Here is a 20,734-nt window from a genome sequence, read left to right on the forward strand (position 1 = left end):
CTTCAGCTGCAGCTGCAGGATAAACACTTCTCTGAAAAGGATAGTAAGTTCTCGAAAACGTCTGAAAATTTCTACATTTGAATCTGGTTCCAAAGTAATATAACGGAGGAGTTTTGATGTGGGTGTAACACTCATTATTAGTTTGATTTAGTACTGATATATCACAGTCCTCGCGTCATATTTTAGGTTTGAATTTGAAATTTTCTGTTGAACTGGTCATATTTTTTAGCAGCATAGAGATAAAGTAGTCAGCACAATCACCTTAAAGCAGGAAGGGTTCAGATCAGCTGGGGTCTTTTCATTAGGGATAACACACGTCTGGGCTCAGGGCACGGTAATTTTGTTTGTGGGTAAATCTATATTAAATGGCCACTGGGTGAAAGTATTTCAACCAGTGTTATCTTGTAGCCCCTCTGGTGATTTTGTCATATTGCAGGCTACAGTACCTGTCTGGTTCTCTCCCGCAGGTCTTTATCTTCATAATGGGGGTGGTTGGTGAGAACTCTGCCTGTGCACAGCTTGATTCCAGCCAGGAGCTGCATGCTTCCGGCAAACACTGCCTGCTTGGGGGTCTTTGTGCTGTCAACAAACACAGAGAGACGAGAAGGAGAAGGACACATCATTCACCTAAACAAATAGTCTGATAATTTATAGCATAGCTAGGCTTTCGATGAACTACAGTAGATTTCAAGTGTTTTGACTGTAAAAAAAAAAAAAGTAAATACAAAGAAAGTGGAAAAAAAGACAAATGTACAAAAAAGAGATGCAAGAAAAGTTTGGAGGCTATTCATGGGTACTTCAAGTAATCAGGAAAGTTTGACTGAATTTGATTTTAGTTTATTTTTTTGCCTTGTTATTCAGTTCACAGGTTTTTGCTTTCTGATCTGCTGACATAATTGGGACCAATTGCTGCCATTTTCTTTCAGTGATGGTAGAAGATGTGCAGCTACTGTAGTACAGAAAGATCTGTAGACTCAAGGACAAGCATTGTAAGGTTGTGGTGCATTAACAAGCTACAAGGTGACTTTGTTTGTGCATATGTGTGTGTGTGTGTGTGTGTGTGTGTGTGTGTGTGTGTGTGTGTGTGTGTGTGTGTGTGTGTGTGTGTGTGTGTGTGTATGTGTGTATATGCTTATGTCTTATTAAGCAAACCTGACAATGACTGATCTCCATTATGCGCTCCCTTTACAATGTAAACTAAAAGCTCCACATGCGTCAGTGATGGAGTTGACAAAATTAATTGCAAAAGGTCAGAATCCTGCTCATTTTGTGGATATTGGATCATATTCACCTTCAGAATTTAGGGTAGAACTGTATCTCACTTGAAACTGATGTGACATTGCAGATTTGAGTTGTTTTTTTTTAAAAAGGAAATTGATATCTACATGTCAACAGGCAGTCACCATCTATAAGGTAACTAACTACATTAACGGTTTCTTCTGTTTTGACTTTTTTTTTTTTACAGCTTATAAAGGCAAGAGGTTTTTGAGGATTTCAATCACCCATCTGTGAAAACGGCACCCTCTTCAAATAAATTTGATTAAAAACAAATCTCCAACCATGACAGCGACTCAGGTTCACCATCTTACTGTTTCACCAATAAACCAATGAAAAAAATTCAATTTGACCCGACAATGGCACGAGATTTACAACAATGTTTTTTGTGAATCATTCTGAAGGGAACATGGCTGTCTGAACTAGACATCATAGATTTCTTTCCAGTTGTATTCCAAAAAATTTACTCAGAAACACAGAACAAAAATTGTTTAACTAAAAGCCAATAATCTATTTTATGGTGGGACCAAACAGAAAATCAGGGGATCACCTCAGTCTGAGGAATTCATTCTCTAGGTGCCATGATTGACATACAAAAAAGAAATAGAAAATTTACGGGCAATTCATACAGCAATTGTTGAGATATTTCAGCAAACCAGAATAGTTTGCTGACAGACAGACAGACAAACAGATAGACAGACTTAACCAACCATACAGTCATGTTTTGCATTGCATTCAGAACAGTTGAAGTATGTCTGCAAGGTGAAGTAATGCTCTGTAACCGAGTTACCTTGACGTTTATGTTCTGCACATTTTTAATTTGATAATTCAATTCTTACTGTTATTATTTAACATTACTATTGAATGTCTGTGTAGATTCTCAGTCCTCCAGGTCATGGTATTTCAAAGTGCTTCAGTAGAAGGCAACTGTACTTGTCTTTTCTCTTCTCTTTTTTCTTTAGAACTTCAGAAGTCTCTTGCATGAGAGATGAAATGTCTGAAAGAAACAAAACAGTCGACCAGTTGCCTTTAACTGAAGCGCTTTGGATTACCATGACCTGGATGACTGAGAATCTACGCAGACATTAAAGAAATTTAATTTGCAAGATAAAAGTGAATTATTTTGTGAGCAGCAGAGTCTTGCAGCTGAAGACAAGTTGCCTCATTCAGACTGCAGTACGACACAAAACTCTGAACTCACAGAAATCTGATTAGGCAAAGAAAGTAATTTAAAAGCTTAAAAGACCCTGTTTAAGGTAATGATGGCTTAATCTTTTCCTGGCAAAGAGTTATGTTAATCAGTGATGTTGGTTAATAAATTATACTTTCATTTTGTAATTTTCTCCATACAAAAAGAAGGCTTTAAATATGTCAGAATGCATGCAGCTTAGATTTTATTTTATTTTTCTGTTAAACAATGACCTTCATCAAAACCAGCTAGCTGGATTCTTAATTATGTTTCATTTGCAGCTCAGTAGGCAAAAGACAGGAGTGAATGATTTGACTCTGCATCGCCCTGACTTTACTTGATATTTTCATCTACATATTGTTTGAAGTTTACTACCAGCTATATATGTAGTATATTTAATGCCAGAACCTTACATCATAACAGTAAACTATGAATCAATTTCAATGTTAGCTTGTTCTTTGTATGTATCATGTAGCTTATCATTCTTCTATTGAACTGTGTGTTACATGTTCCTTGTTCCACACCCTTCTCTTCTCCCATGCCTTCCCCTCTAACCCTCTACCCCTCTCTACCTCTTCTGTCCCTCACAACCTGCCGACCAACAGGCAGATGGGTGCCCCCACATAATAAGCTGGGTTCTGCTCAAGTATCTTCCCTGTTGAAAGGGTGTTTTTCTGGCTACTGTCGACTTAGGGCTTCCCCTGGACGTTCAGGCATATGGGTTCTTTAAAGCATCTTGAGACAATTTAACCTAGAATTGGCACTAAATAAATAAAATTGAATTGATTTGAATTTAACTGAATTGAATTAATGGACACACAGTGAATTGAAGTAAGACCCTGAATCATGCTCTTTACTAGCCTAGCTGCGCTAGACAACCCACGGCACTGAATTTAATTCTCTGCCAGGGTGGGTCTAGTTACCCTCCATAAGGCTCGAGGCTGGATGCTTCTAAAACTGGCCGGAGCAATCACCATGAAGTGTAGAGTCAGAAGGCGGGTGTAACGAAGTGACGACAGAGGCGCGACGATTCTGACAGAAACAACCGGCGCACAATAAACAGTTATCTTTCGACTTTGCTTTGGCCACAGCCCTTAAAGATTTGAAGCTAAAATTCAACTTGAAAGATAAACAAAGGACGGCACTTAAGTGTTTCATTGAGAAGAAAGACGTATTTGGACTTATGCCGACGGGATATGGCAAATCCTTAATATACCAGTTGGCTCCACTGGTTGGGAAGCTAAAGGGACTTAGCCACAATCCGCCGGTGCTCTAGGAACTACGTCAGCCTATTCGTTGCACTGATTGGTTGTATACCTACCCAATTGCTGCAGAGTGATTTGAAAGACAACCTTTTAGCCTGCCTCCCTCCCTGTCGAGCGGTCCTAGACCCTTGCGTCTTCAGAACATGGGTCTAGCGCGGCTAGGCTAGCTCTTTACTGCATCAAGAGAATCAATTCTGAGTCAAACCGTAACACAAAGAATCAGACGTTAAACATGAGATTTCCAAAGATTTCTACCACTATGGCTAATCGTGTAAACTTTAATTTTTGGGACTTTTATTAAACAATCACATGAGTTTATGTACATGCATCTTTACCTCTGTGAACCTTTCCACCTCCCATACATACATAACACAGACACACAATGACAAACTGAGATAACTCGGGCAATAGTCATTGAAAAGAGGCTGACTATTTGGCTTTGAGAATTGCTGCTTGCAGCTTTTGAACATCATCAACCAACTACTCATCCAAACTACTTCATCCTTGACACTGACTGTGTAGTGTCATCAAAACATTCAAATTAAAACTGAAACTTCATCACTTAACTTCAACCCTCTCTCCACATGGCCCAGAGTCGTCTGCACTTAGCCACTGTCGTTTCATGGAACAGTCTAATGGTTGTTGTTAGATAGATCAATTAATGTAACAAAACATTTGTCAGCTATTTGACACATATTTTATGTATTTCCCAATAAATATAAAACTAACAAAGTACATAGTAGAAGCATGTTGCATTCATTTCCAACAAAAATTCCAATTTATTCAATCCCGTCCTTGATGAATAATGATAGTAACAACAACAACAACAATAATAACAAGAAAAGCGCAGAGTGCAGTACTAGGCCAAGGCTGCTCAGTCGTTGTGTCATTTCCGACAGCTGAAATCGTAAAAAGAAATTGTAGCAGAAATCACGGCACCATAGAATGTGGCCATTTAATTTACAGTCATGGAAAAAAGTATTAGTCCACCCTTGTTTTTTTTTCCAATTTCTTGTTTATATTAATGCCTGGTACCACAAAAGGTACATTACCTGAAGAACACAATGAACACGACAAAAACATGCAGCTGATTACAGAATACTTTATGTCCTATTTGACATGCTTAAGCTTAATTGTATTCCCAGGGTCTATAAGAGGTCATTTCATGTCATAAGCAGCACTGCACATGCAAAGGCCTAGAGTGGTTTCCTGCTTACAATCAAGCTGTAGCACAACTCAGAAGTTGTCAGCTCTTACATAATGCCTAAAGCAAAATAACTTTGGGAAGCCACAAAGGCAGCCTTACTACCAAATTGTTAGCTGGTCACGGCAGGAAACATCTTTCTACCAACCGATGAGACTGTGCACTCATCCATTCCTGTGTCAGGAATCGTCCTCAGACCTCCAGGAACCTTAAAAATGAGTGGGCACTGTCAAGAAATGTGACTTGTTCAACAAGGACAGTTCAAAACCAACTTCTTGAAGCTGATCTAAAGTCACACAGGGCATGAAAGAAGCCCTTCATCAAGGAAAGGCAGAGGAAAGCTCGGTTACTCTTTGCTGGGGATCACAAGGATTGGACTGTTGATGGTTGGGCTAATGGTCTCTTCAGTGATGTATCCAATTTTCAGTGGATGCCCCCTCCAGCTAACTTACTGGTTAGGAGGAAACCTGGAGAAGTCTACAAACCAGACTGTCTTGCCTCTACAGTAAAACATGTCGGTAGATCAGTGATGATCTGGGGTTGTTTCAGTATGGGTGGAACAGGGCAAATGTAATTGTGTGAAGGGCCAGTGAACCGGTTTACGTACAGTGCTACTTTTGAAAACATTATTTTCTCCCTCCTGACTGACTTTTCCAACAAGACAATGCCCCTTGCCACATGGCAAAGTCAGTTAAAGTTTGGATGGAGAACCAAAACACTGGAACCATGCCTTGACCTGCTCAATCACCAGATCTAAATCCAATTGAAAACCTGTGAAAAAAAATCATCACATGCAAAATGGAGAACCACAAGCCCAAAAACAAAGCAAATTTGTCTGAATTTGTGCAACAGGAATGGGTTGCTGTGACAGCAGAACAATGCCGAAGGGCAATTTTTCAAGTCACGTTGCCACTGAAAGTCTTCCACACTTTCTTAAGTCAAGATTTGCAAGATGTGTGAGAGACAAACTGGTCGCCAGGAGAAGTGGGTGGACTGTCTGTCCTACCTCTTCAATCTCTACAACACATCTATCTGTAATGGAAGTAATTTTCACTGATTGTTGACAGCAATCACAGACAGTTCACAGACACATCTCATTCAGTGTGCTGAAGCTGGACAGGATATTCAAGGAAGAATGAGACAAACTATCCAAATGTTCAGTCTGTAGAGATCTATCTTGGAGAACTTTAAGATATAACACTGCAAAGAGGCTTCTACAAAGTATTGAACTTTTGCATTGTGGATACAGAGTATAGATTGACAGGAAAAATGTCAATTTTGTTTGTCAAATTAAATCCACATCACTAAAAAGTATGCAAAAAGCGAAGGACTTAAATACAGAACTGATTGTGCATGCCAGAATTACAGTACAGTAGAATACTGATGAATACTAAGCATAGGAGACAGTGCATACAGTATTAGTGGTGCAGTATTAACAAGCCCACATGATTCATACGTGCACTAAAGGCCTATTTATGCCTGGGTTTAGGGTGGGAGTGGGGTATATATTAATATATGATGTTGGGTGTATGTGTGGGTTGATGTCTCGGCCTCCTGACCTATAGCAGAAATGGGCCATTTCCATCTCTGCCTGCCTTCTTTGTGTGTGTTACAGGGAGCAGTATTAATCCCCTCCAACCTTATTTACATTTAATTTCATGTTTATATTCTCCAATGTAAACCCAAGAAGACACTGGCTTGCACCTCATTGACACAAAAATGAAACAATGACAATAACTGTGGTAAACAGTGGTGGCTGGAGGAGACTCACTAATGTGGCTGAGCACAGACGTTGGCTTGTTTATTATTTCTCTGTGTACGGGTCACTATTTCCAGGTTCATGCACTTGTTTTTAGAAGTGTTCATTAGCACCTGTTGCTCAACTTCAGAGACACCATTAAGAGAATCATTATCTTGATTATCACAGGACTGCAGAGGAGCATTTCAGCTTCTTTTCATCTGCCTGTTTTTGACCACAGTACGCACCTGTGGTCCAACTATATGTTTCTGTCAACCATCAAACAGAAAAGAGGCCAAGTTTGCCACAACTAATTGAACACAGAAGAGCTTTTGGCTGCTGAAGATCATTTGTCAGGTTGTCTGAAACACAATTTCACTGTTTAATAATGCCAAAATTGCTCTGTGTTGTCTTGACATTGGAGATTGAAAACATTTGGCAGAACAACTTAACACAGCTACAAAAATAAAAGGATTAATGCAAGCAGAAGAAGAAGATCTGTACTATATAGTCACAGTTCCACAGTATTTGTAACACCTGTGGACAGTTGGTAAAATGTTGTACAGCTGATTACAGTCGTTCCCCCACCACCCCTCCAAAAAGACACGTTTATGTTCTCTCTAGCCATGGTTGTGCTGTTTCCATGGAGTTGCAGGACTTCATATTGCAGCAAAAAAAAAGAGCCAACAGTAAGTAAAAATGACAGGGACAGAAACTGTTTGGGGTTCAGAAGGTTAATGTCATTAAACAGGCCTTTTCCTGCAGCATTTGAAAATATTTGCTCTTAACTTGATTGTTAATAAGAAACAAAATGAATGCAAAGTGAAATGTCTCAGCCTGGGAGAGAACCTGCAGAAATCCACTTATTCAAACTACATACTTTCACCACAGATAATTACAGATATGCATAATGTTGGTATTGAGAAACAAATTCAAAGGCTCTTTTAAGAGTGCTTTAAGGAGAGACTAACCTCTCACCTGCAGTTACAAAAGTACTAAACCCACCTCATGCACTCTTGACAACTTTCTGTTTGGCGAAAAATACATCTAGTTCACCTTTAACGTAACACTCCAACTTAACTACAAAGATGATTTCATTTATTCTGACTGATCATATCACCTCTCATTAAATGCATTCTAACAAATTTATGCCCCAATTACTTTTGAATTCACTTTTATAGAGTGCTGAAGAACAAAGAGAAGAGAAAAAAGACATGTAAAAGGACATATTCAAAGCAGCTGACTAGAATTAATTAGGCACAAGGTTTTTGAATTAAACATGCAATAAAACTGAAACCCACATGCTTTTGATCAGACTGACAGAGTTTAAAATACAATAGGCTACACTTTATATTAGACATACTGTACATTTTTAGTAGTGGTGAGGGGGTGTTCTCTGGGGAATATGTGACATCCATGCATGTTCTCCATTATTACATGGTGGCTGCTAATATTTTATAAGATCACTTTGTATATACTGTATATTTATATATTGAGATTTGAAGTACAGGGCTGCACAGTGGATTGGCGGTTAGCAATTTTGCCTTGCAGCTAGAAGATCCCTGGTTCATGATCTTTCTGCATGGAGTTTGCATGTTCTCCCTGTGCATGCATGGGTTCCGGGTACTCCGGCTTCCTCCCACAGTCTAAAAGACATGTTGATGTGAATTGGTGAGTCTAAATCGTCCATAGGTGTGAATGTGAGTGTGCTTGTTTGTCTCTATGTAGCCCTGTGATAGAATGGTGATCTGTCTATGGTGCCCTCTGCCTTCACCCTAAGTCTGCTGGGATAGACTCCAGTCTCCTGTGATTAAGCGGTATACAGAAGATGGATGGAAGTGTTTTTGGTGGTTTATTATTATTATTTTGTTCAAAGTTAAAAGCAACAATGGTCATTCCAGAACTGGAGGAAATTTAGGCTTCAAAATCTTTGAAAAACAAACCTTCTCTTTTACAATTTTCTGCTAAATATTCATCAATAATATGTAAGAAACTATCAAAGGCTTGATAGGGTCAACTTACACATCAATGTTAAAGGGATAGTTCGGGATTTTTGACATGAATCTGTATGGCATCCCCATCAGCAGTGTTGTTCATTCACACAGACTTACTGCCGACAGCGTCCAGTGAGCAGAGATCCTGTCCGGTTTTGGTCCAGACGAAGGTAGTCCGGCAAGTTTGCTGGGGTCACGAAAATAAAGCGTTTTCTTCTCAAACCAACATGTGTTCGAAAGAGTGATATATTTGCATTACAAAACCGTTGTCCACGAAAAAGTCAGACCTCGTAAACGCTTGGCACTATTTTCTCTCCCTTCATATCACTCCGCACTGCCTCCAGCTGGCAGCCGTGCAGGTTTCACTTTGTTTACTGCTCGTAAAGTTAACAACAACATGTCTGACTACGACAGCGACGATGAATATATTGACTTCAGCATTCAGCCAAGGGGATATCTTTATGAACCCGAATATACTGAAGCCGAAATTCACGAGATGGAGTTAGAACGGGCAGAGAGGGGGGGGGGGGGACAGAGAAGTGGATCACTTGTACAGTATGAAGTTATAAAATTCAACCAAAAAACTGAGAAGAAAACGCTTTATTTTCGTGACCCCAGCAAACTTGCCGGACTACCTTCGTCTGGACCAAAACCGGACAGGATCTCTGCTCACTGGACGCTGTCGGCAGTAAGTCTGTGTGAATGAACAACACTGCTGATGGGGATGCCATACAGATTCATGTCAAAAATCCTGAACTATCCCTTTAATATTTTTATTATTATTGTTTCATTATTGTATAGTAATATACACTGCTCAAAAAAATTAAAGGAACACTTTGAAAACACATCATATTTCAATGCAGGGAAAAAACAAACTGGATATTTACATTGATATGGACTGGTTACGGTGTTAGGAATGAAAAGATGCCACATTGTTTGATGGAAATGAAAATTATCAACCCCCAGGAGGGCTAAATTCAAGACATTCCAAAATCAAAGTGAAAAACTGATGTGGCAGAATGGTCCATTTTCTGAAATTCGTGGGGAGCAACTCTAAGCGGTACTCAGTAGTTTGCATGACCTCCATATGCTTGTATGCAGCCTGACAATATCGGGACAAGCTCTGAATGAGACGACAGACGGTGTCCTGGGGTATCTCCTCCCAGATCTGAACCAGGGCATCACTGAGCTCCTGGACAGTCTGAGAAGCAACCTGATGGTGTCGGATGGAACAAAACATAATGTTCCAAAGGTGTTCTATTGGATTTAGGTCAGGTGAGTATTGGGGCCAGTCAATGCTGTCAATTCCTTCATCCTCCAGGAAGTGCCTGCATCCTCTTGCCACATGAGGCCAGGCATTGTCGTGCACCACAAGGAACCCAGGACCATTTCACCAGTGTAGGGTCTGACAATGGATCCAAGGATTTCATCCTGATACCTAATGGCAGTCAGAGTGCCGTTGTCCAGCCTGTGGAGGTCTGTGCGTCCCTCCATGGATATGCCTCCTCAGACCATCACTGACCCATCACCAAACCGGTCATGCTAAACCATGTTACAGGCAGCATAACATTCACCATAGCTTCTCCAGACCTTTCCATGTCTGTGACGTGTGCTCACAATGAGCCTGCTCTTATGTGTGAAAAGCAAAGGGCACCATTGGCAGACCTGCCAGTTCCTGTGTTCATTGGCAAATGCTAATCAAGCTCCACGGTGCCAGGCAGTGAGCACAGGGGCCACCAGAAGATGTCAGGCCCTCAGACCACTCTCATTGCATCTCTTTCTGACTGTTTGGTCAGAGACATTCACACCAGTGGCCTGCTAGAGGCCATTTTGTAGGGCTCTGGCAGTGCTCATCCTGGTCCTCCATGCACAAAGGAGCAGATAGCTGTCCTGCTGATGGGTTGAGGACCTTCTGCAGCCCTGTCCAGCTCTCCTTGAGTAACTGCTTGTCTCCTGGAACCTCCTCCATGCTCTTGAGACTGTGCTGGGAGACACAACAAACCTTCTGGTAATGGCACGTATTGATGTGCCATTGTGGAGGAGTTGGACTGTCTGTGGAACCTCTGTAGTGTCCAGGTATCGCCTCATGCTACCAGTAGTGACAGTGACCCTAGCCAAATGCAAAACTATTGAAAAACAGTCAGCAAACACAAGAAGGGAATAAAATGTCAGTGGCCTTCATGTGTAAAACCAATCCTGTTTTGAGGGTTGTCTCATTGTTACCCCTCTCGTGCACCTGTTGTTAATTTCATTAACACCAAAGCAGCTGAAGCTGACTAAAACCCCCCTCTGTTACTTACTTGACCAGATCAGTATCCCACATGTTTGACTGATTTGATGCAATACTTAGATTAAAAAGTATTCCTTTAATTTTTTTGAGCAGTGTATAATATTACTGTTTTTTCTAACCTGACTTTAACCACAGTAACAAGGTTGTTAGCAAATCCATGCTAATGTTAGCTTTTTCTCAGAAGTAGAAGCTAGATATTTAGCTAGCTATTATTGCTGACCAAGAGGACAAACTGAAGTAAAACAGTAAAGAAAAATGCAAAAGAATTAGTATTTTCCTGATAATATCAATAACAGGGTTGCATGAGGTACAGCGAGACATTCAATCAAGGCTAACAATTTAAGTATGAAAAATAGAAGATGAGACATAGCTTTGCTTTACTCATTCTTTTGGAAAACTGTTCAATGATGCCAATTTCAACATATCATATGATCCACTGTTTTCTTCTACTTCTACCAGCTAAAAGGTTATGGCAGCAGGGTTGGGGGCATGTTGTGGGACACACGTTCCATAATGTGTTGATTGAAAAAAATGTTACCCCCACAATTACAAGAGACATTAATGAAAAAATAAGACCAAAAAAGGAGGTTTAGGTTTAATTTTAACTGCTTTACTTGAGATTCAATTTGGTTATCAGGGGGGTGGGACAAGAGGAAAATTGTATCTTAGGGGGAACTCAAGATTTCTTTGTATTTTTTTAAATAAGGATTTTCAAATCTTCTTTTCTCCTATTGTTATTTTTTGATTTGGTCTCAGGACAAGTACATTTTACACAATAACTACGATTTAGTATTTTGTACATGGATTATTTCAAATTTAATGGGTGGGACATAAAATGTCCTCCAATTCTAGAATGACCCAGAAATTGCTTCTTTCACACTCATGATTCCCAGCACAACTTTGAATCTTTGCAGAGCTCGAAGCATTTAAAATATTAGTGTGGAGGCGTTCAGGGTCTGTCATATAAAATGTCTGAGTCGCTGCTTTTCTAAAGAGCCCTTAAGTTACTTTCAAAGCAAAACTACCAATTTCCTTTAATATTAATATTTTATTCCACCTGCAAAGAGTTGGACTTTGAAGCTCCAACTGCACATGCACACACAAAAAGTTAAGTGTTACAGAGTGGAAATTATGACAATGACTAATAGTGAGATTGAAAAATTGATTGGGAGTGTTCTTTATACATTTGACAGGTCATAGATTTTCTGCTGAAGTCTCACTTCTGATTGAGAGATGTGTAGTTCACACAAGGACATCGCTCAGTCTCTTTGACTCTCTCTCTCTTCAAGCTGCATCTGGATGAGTTAGAATGCAGAAAAAGACACACACACACACACACACACACACACACACACACACACACACACACACACACACACACACACACATACACACACACACACACACACACACACACACACACACACACACACTAGAATGGATCACAGACACAGCACTTTCCCCATTTAAGGATGAGGCCAAATGCTTCTAATTTAGACAATTTAAAGCACGACAAGGAGCCGGATGACAGGAAGACAATTATGGGAGTGAGGGAGGGAGTTGTGTAAGAGGAAGTAGAGGATGTAAAAAATGGTGAAGATACAGTTTCACAGAAGGAGTTGAAAACAGATTTTTACTGAAGGATTGAGATTCAAATCAGTAGTGGCACATGCTTTCTAAGAGTGGATAAAGGAATTTGTTTTAATTAGACACACAAAAGGACAGAATGAAATAGATCCACAAAACAAGAGAGAGAGAGAGAGCGAGAGATTGACGCCCTATTAGCACTGGACGAGAATTATCCTGGGAGCTTGTATGAGTTAGGAACTTAACCTTTAACGAGACAGGAGGGACAAGTGAGAGTGCCCCCACCATAAAATTGTCAGTATTGGTTATATGAAAAGGCACTTAAAATAACCATTGTTTCCATTTTTTTTTTTAATAATCTCTTCTCTCTCAGTGGGAATGAAAAAGGCCAAAATTTGTTTGGAAGCCGGTTAAATTTTTTTAGCTGTTGGTGTTGCTACAATTGTATTCTGTACACGTGAATAAAATTGGTGTAGGCACTACTTTTTGGCAAGTTTTCTACGCTAATCTTTCACCATATTGTGCATCCAGTGGTCCTAGAGGAAACTAGATTTGTGCTCCTTCTCCTTAGACATATTATCCAACACGTAACTGGACATTTTAGCCGATCAGAGGGGTTTTCACTCGGACCAAGTGAGAAAACATAAATGACCAAGTCCACAGTGAGAGTAGATTGTGTTGTTGCAATGGGTCTTTTAGGACTTTTAGGATAATAAATTACAAAGAAATAGTCCTAAACAGATAGGAACGAATCTGTTGGCCTGTATGTGACAGCTCACCTGTCTACAATTCTACAATTTCATTTAGCAGACGCTTTTGTCCAAAGCGACGTACAACACAAGCAAGAATTCAGACCTAAGGAAAAAACCTTTAGTAAGTGCAAAAAAGGCTTCAAGTGCGATTGGTCAAAGGTGTTGCCATCAAATTGCAGAAGAAGTGCCCCCCCCCCCCTTTTTTTCAACTTTGTCAGTGCTAAATAAGTGCTGGGTGTTGGACCACCTGACTTATTCTACCCCTAAGGTGGAGTCGGATTAAGTGCCTAGGTGTTCTCTGAACAATTGAGTCTTCAATTGTTCAATTGTCTCTTAAAAGTAGAAAGGGACTCAGCAGAACGCACAGAGTTTGGTAGTTTGTTCCACCATTTGGGAACAACAGAGGAGAAGAGTCTGGTTAGAGATTTCGAGCCGTGCTGGGCTGGAAGCACCAGGCGTCTCTCACATGCAGAGCGAAGTGGGCGTGAAGGGGAGTAGACCTGGATCAGGGAATCCAGGTAGGCTGGGGCCGTTCTTGTAAGTGTTTTGTAAGCCAGGATGAGAGTTTTGAATTTGATTCTGGCTGCAACTGGAAGCCAGTAAAGGGAGATGAACAGGGGGGTGACATGAGCTCTTTTGGGCTGGTTGAAGACCAGACGTGCTGCTGCATTCTGGATCATCTGTAGAGGTTTGACTGTACATGCAGGGAGACCTGCCAGAAGAGAGTTGCAGTAGTCAATGCATGACGTCACAAGAGCCTCAACCAGAAGTTGTGTGGCCTGTTAGGTCAGGAAGGGTCTGATCTTGCTGATGTTGTAGAGGGCATAACGACAAGATCGAGAAACTGAGGCCACATGAACCTGAAAGGTCAGCTGGTCATAAATCATGACACCCAGGTTTCTGGCTGAGTTTGTGGGCACAAGTAGGCTCGAGTGAAGTTGGACACTGATCTGAGACTGAACAGATGGACAAGCTGGAAAGACCATGAGTTCAGTCTTAGACAGATTTAGCTGAAGGTGCCGTTCCTTCATCCATGTGGAGATATCAGCCAGACATGCTGATATCCGAGCTGAAATTGTTGTGTCGTCAGGTGGAAAAGAGAGGAAAAGCTGAGTGTCGTCAGCATAAAAGTGGTAGGAGAAGCCATGGGAGCGTATCACTGCACCAAGTGAGGTGATGTACAGAGAGAAGAGTAAGGGACCAAGCACTGACCCCTGAGGGACCCTTGTTGATAGGCCATGTGACCTTGACACCTCCCCTCACATCACATCCCATCACACTCTGAGGGATCTGCCTGTGAGGTAAGACTTGAACCACAACAGGACAGAACCTGAGATGCCGAGCTCAGAAAGTGTGGAGAGGAGGATTTGATGGTTAATGTTAAGACATATACATTACCGTTCAAAAGTCTTTGGTCCATTAAAAATGCCCTTATTTTTGAAAGAAAAGCTTTTTTTTTTCAATGAAGATAACATTAGTTTACTCAGAAATACAGTATATACATGTGGTAAATGCCTATTCTAGCTGGAAACAGCAGATTTTTAATGGAATATCTACATAGGGGTACAGAGGTCCATTTCTATCAACCATTATTGCTGTGTTCTAATGCTACATTGTGTTAGCTAATCGCATTGAAAGACTAATTGATGATTAGAAAACCCTTTGTGCAATTATGTTAGCACATGAATAAAAGTGTGAGTTTTCATGGAAAACATGAAATTGCCTGGGTGACCCCAGACTTTGGACAGTCGGGTGACCTGCCATTGAGTCCTGACTCGAACCAATCCACTCTCCATGTTCTGTGATAATTTATGATTCAAAGAATATAATTACTTATTGTTGTTCTGTGGGCAAATGTGCACAATTCTCTCTCTCGTTGGAGACGCACGTATGGATCCTGCTACTGTCTGATGCTGCAGGTAATAAACCAACTCAGAGGTTCTAAACAGAGAGAAACAAATTTTAGCTCCTAAAGTTTGTTTCAAACTGTAGGAGAAGAATACTAGCATCAAAAGTTAAACCACTTAACACATTCAGAAATTATGAAAAAAAAAAAATGACAATTTCAGATTTTCAACTTACAGCAGCCTTGGAAATACTCATCTGTGATGTGCGCTTTTGCCAGAAAATTTAACCAAACCTAAGCTTAGACTCATTTCACCTAAATCCTGTTACATGTCTCATTTAACCAAGAAGCCATTGGTGACATAGCTGGAACCAACAGTCGCAGCACACATTTGAGACTTTTGGGCTGAGTTGGCTCAAACGGCAGGCTGTGTTTACACAGGGCAAATATGAGTCAAGTATGGAAATAGATTACATTCTACCACATACAAGTCTCCTCTGTATTTCTGCAGGGACTCTAGAAGGACATGTATCTGCTGATTTGAACTGTTTATCCTGGGAGTAAATTCTATTCATCTATATAGTATTAAAAGTGGGGGCAGACATATCTTGAAACTTGAAAAAATGGACAAAAAAGCATCAGCCCTAATAGACACCACAAGGTTTGCCACGTTAAAGTTGAAGCTGTGAAGCATCAGTCAAACTTCCATGACGCAACTCAGATTTCTGGATTTGAGCAACTGTCAATGCCAATGGATGTCTGCAGGGGTGAGTGAAGTTCCGTAGTCAGCTTTAAGTGGTAGGCCTTACATTTCAGTGTAACACTTATCCAAATATTATATACCATGTTTGGCACCTAAAAAAAATAAAGGCTTAGTTGAGCAACTTTATAACAGTGTCTCTCCCTCCCTCTCCTTCATTGCAGAGTTGGTCATACAGAAAAGGTTATCAGCTACGAGCCAGGCTGGACTAAGAACACTTCACCAAAATCAAAAACCAAACAGACCCTCTCACAACTAAAAAAGTAAAAATAAAAGTCCTAGAAGCTACAACAGTAGGTACAACCCGGTCTCACGGGGATTCGTGAAACTGTCACGTAAGTTTTAGTTTCGGTTTCGTGCGCACCAACACGATTTCGTCATGTTTTTCGTGCCGCTCACCACGAAATGTTTTTCGCTGTGGTAATCACATCTGAAAGTGGTTTATACCGGCGGATTCATGACGATCTAAGCTGTCCATCGGCGTATACTGCTTGTGTGATCGCGTTTGCTGCCGCCGGCCGCCGGACATTCTTGAAATTCCTATGCAAATTGGTAAGTGTACCACCGGCTTATGGTTAGGTTATGGTTATGGTTATGGTTAGGGTTATGTTTAGGAACGATGTCATGCAAAATATAGCGTTGGATTCGCCACGGTTTTACATTAAAAATATAATATACACATTCTTTTGAAATACGTTCTGAGTGGCACGAAAAGTCCGCCGTTTAAAATACATTGGTGCGCATTTCGTGGTGAGCGGCACGAAAAACATGACGAAATCGTGTTGGTGCGCACGAAACCGAAACTAAAACTTACGTGACAGTTTCACGAATCCTCGTGAGATCGGGCTGGTAGGTAGGACAAGAATTTAAGAGGAGCTTGTCTCTCGAGAATGCATTGCCAAATCTCCTTGGTCAGTAGAGAGTCAAATCCTAAACTTAAACTCTTAGACTTTAATATCACTACGAGCATGTTTCACTGTGGGTTTGAGCCGCTGGTGTAGCATTCTCTCTCCTGCTTGTCTCTTTGCGAACATTCTTCTGTTACTACCACTAATGTCTAACTTGGATTCATCAGTAAATAGGACTTTTTTTCCCGTCCTCCACTTTGAAATGCTGCTATGTCTTAACACATCCCAAGCAGCTGACCTTGTTTCTACTCCTCAGAGGTGATTTAGAGAGGCTCATCCTCTGACAGACTGGACAGCCTTGCTTTGACAGATGTTTTGCTGGTTCAAGTCTAGTGTTCGTCATTTAGCAAACTCTGTATTGGTGATGAAGTTGCTTTTCTATATGTCAGTGGACAAACCTTGATGTATTGATCCTCTGATTGTGTGGTGTCTTTTTGTCTGCCTGATAGTGCTTTGGATTAAACGGATCCAGTTTCCGCAAAGTGTCTTAGAGTGTCATGCACCGCACCCTTAGAAAGCTTCAGTCAAGCCTTGATTTGATGCTGAGAAGGGTCCTCTTTGCTCAGAATAAGAATTTGCCTTCTGACGCTTTCACTTAGGGCTGATGCATTGTTTACCACTATCACAATGCTACTTAGCAAGTAATGTTCTGCTGGAAACCTGACAGTCACGTCTATATATTCATATATATACATACAGCAGTTAACAAGGACCCCCAGACCTGTACAGCCCTCTGAAGGTGTCCTGTGGTATCAGGCACCAAGACGTTAGCAGCAGATAATTTAGGTTCTGAAGTTTGCACGTAGTTTCCCTAAAGTTTCCCCACATACAGCACCATTCAAAAGTTTGGGGTCACTGAGAAATTTCCTTATTTTTGAAAGAAAACCAGTTTTTCAGTGAACATTATATTAATCAGAAATACAGTCTATACATTCAGTACGTTCACATGGGACCTTTTATTCCTCTTTAATTCAGAATGAAAGTTAATTCCGCTTTAAAATCTCCTTGTAAACACTTATTTCCACATTAAAATGTTAATTCCGAATAAACTTAATTCCGAATAAACTACCTGGTTTATTCCGATGTTAATTCCGAATAAATTAATTCCTGTGTAAGTTCTATTCATGTATGCAGTTAATTCCGCTTTTGTTAATTTCGGTCATTCTGCGCATGCTTGACTAGTGATGTAGTGATGACGTGGCGTCATTCTGCGCATGCTTGAGTCCTCACGTAGCGATGACATAGCAATACGTCCTGCGACCTTTGTTGAGTTGCTGTTTCAAAACAACAATAAAAAGCAAAGCGAAAGCGTGCTTATTAGTTGTTCCTCTGTGTTGGGGAAAAGAAATGCCGCGGCAAATGGAGTTTGTTTTCTTCCGGTAAACAGGGATACGTCATGTCCACTCCCTGTCCAATCAAAATCCTTTCCAACGCCCAGTCGTTACAATGGAATAAAGGAAGAGGAAAAAACGAGCGGTCCATGTAAACCTTACTTCAGAATTAATATTTCCATGTAAACTCAAAGCACAAAACTTTAATTCCGAATTAGTTAATTCCGAATAAAAAATTCCATGTAACCATACCTATTGTTAATGTAGTAAATGACTATTATAGCTGGAATTGGCTGATTTTTAAAAAAATATCTGCAAAGGGGTACAGAGGAACATTTCCAGCAACCATCACTCCTGTGTTCTAATGGTACGTTGTGTTAACTAATTGTGTTGAAAAGCTAATTGATTAGAAAACCCTTGTGCAGTTATGTTAGCACATGAATAAAAGTGTGAGTTTTCATGAAAAACATGAAATTGCCTGGGTGACCCCAAACTTTTGAAGGGTAGTGTATGCTTGATCAGACTACGACCAGTAAGGGGTTTACGATCCAAGTCAACACTTTGAACTCACTGTCACGCTCCTCAAATTGCCACAGTGTGGCAGGGAGTGCTGTTATGCTGAGGCCACTTCAACAATGTTTATATGGGTGGTACGTGTCAAAGTAACATCCACTTCAGCACAGGACCGAAGGACTCCTGGAAGTTCGCCAAGAGCATCACACTGTCGCCACTGGCCTGTGTTCTTTCCACAGTGCATCCTGCTGTTACCTCTCAGCTGTCCATGTGATGTAACAGAAAACCTGATCCATCAGACCTTTTCACCTTCTTCCATTGCTTTGAATTCTGGTTCTGACACTCACATGTGTCCACTGTTGGTACTTTTGGCAACAGGCAGGAATCAGCATGACCTGTCTGTGGCTACATAACCCTATAAACAGCAAGCTGTGATTCACATTTCTTTTATCCTTTCTGTCATAGCCAGCATTAAGGTTTCCAGCTGTGCTACAGTGGGGTTTTGGTGCAGTCAGGCCACTCGGGGCAGCTTCACTCCCCACACACACCGATGAGCACTGCGCACACATGTATATGTATTATATTGGGTATAACTGTAAGTCATACTGTATGTGGCTTTTTTTTGCTGTTTTTTAGTACACCTAATTCATCTTTTCTTAGCTGTTTCATCAGTGTTTATTACTCTCCCAGGAAATGTGGCAGAATTACGTGATGATCGCCAGTCTGTCTGTCTGTCTGTCTAAAAAGAATTCTAAAAAAAAAAAAAAAAAAAATGCAGCATTTCTGACAATTCCATATGCGGGAATGAACAGTCTTGGTGGAGTACTGTGCTCTTCGAGTGCTTTTCTTGTTGGTTAGTTTGGTCGTTGTCTTGTGTGTCTAATTGATTGACATTAGTGCTGATCCAAGTTAACAGTACGACCTGTACTGGTCACATTGCGTAAGTACAGATATCACAGATGTGATATCGTTGGTTCACAGTGAGAAGGCATTCATGCTAACATGTCAATGTGCTCAGCCACATAAGTTGATAAAACAAAGACATTTTAGGCATATAAGAAAATGTAATTTTGAAGAACAATTGCAGAGAATTTCAGGTTTTCTTTTAACATATTGATCAGAGGACATTCTTATCATTGCTGTGAACACTCCATTTTAATTGCTTATCTAATTATGTTATTTAGTCACACATTAAGTTGCCTGACTCATTTTTTTTTGCAGGCTGTTGCTATAAGCCTGCCATTGGCTGCTCATTTCAGTCAGCTTTGTCCTCTCCTTCCGCTATCTGCGCGTTTCCATTTTCAAAATCCACTTTGCTACGGGAAACAACAACAACCTCCGGGCAGCAACCTACATGCCGGTTTTGAGGAGGAATTAGATCTTGCAGTCAGGAGGCATTGCTATTTTTTTTTTCAGAGAAATATCCATTTTATGATATGTTATGATTCCTCTTATGCAAATGTTCCACCAAAACAATGTCCACGTCACTATTTTGACGGAACACTGAAGCCACATCCTTTGCTTAGCTCTGCCCAAGATGATAGCTATTGGTCTGAAAAAAACAAAAAAACAAAAACAAGCCAGTGGGGTGTTTTTCCTATATAGAACAATGATAACGAGGCACAGTCAGACTATTAGATGCTACAGAATGGGCCTTTTAACATTTGTTTCAAATTTTGGTACTCTAACCTAAACCAAGTATTTCTTGGTGGCCTAAACGCAACCAACCTTATTAACCATGCCCGACGGGTACGTTGGCGGGGTTCTTGCATTCAGTGCGATATCTGGCTGGGTAAGTATGTATGTATGTATGTATGTATGTATGTGGCTATGTCCGGTCCGATATCTCTGCAACCGCTGAAGTCAGGATAATCAAACTTGGCACTGAAGATCAGTCTAAGGTCCCCTGCTCAGTTGTGGAGTTACAGGTCAGCAGATCAAGTAGGGAGGGAGATACGTACGATGATCAAAATTGATACATATTGCATCAGTTGTATAGGGAGAACAGGGTTTTCGCCAGCAGAGGGCGTGGTTCTGCCCTCTACTGAGGGCTCATCTAGTTCATCCAGGGATCCAATCCGA

General features: G+C 40.7%; 1 protein-coding gene across 4 annotated transcripts in view; it reads right to left on the reverse strand.

Annotated features, from left to right (window-relative positions):
• Nucleotides 1–20,734, reverse strand: part of dpy19l3 (dpy-19 like C-mannosyltransferase 3) — a 106,432-nt gene that overhangs the window by 18,548 nt on the left and 67,150 nt on the right. For all 4 annotated transcript variants that reach the window (XM_051944933.1, XM_051944932.1, XM_022212475.2 and 1 more), the window contains one exon: nt 447–579. In XM_051944933.1, coding sequence (XP_051800893.1) covers nt 447–579 — 133 coding nt within the window. The remainder of the gene's footprint in view (nt 1–446; nt 580–20,734) is intronic.

This window comes from Acanthochromis polyacanthus, chromosome 2 (genome assembly GCF_021347895.1).
Source record: "Acanthochromis polyacanthus isolate Apoly-LR-REF ecotype Palm Island chromosome 2, KAUST_Apoly_ChrSc, whole genome shotgun sequence".
NCBI lineage: Eukaryota > Metazoa > Chordata > Actinopteri > Pomacentridae > Acanthochromis > Acanthochromis polyacanthus.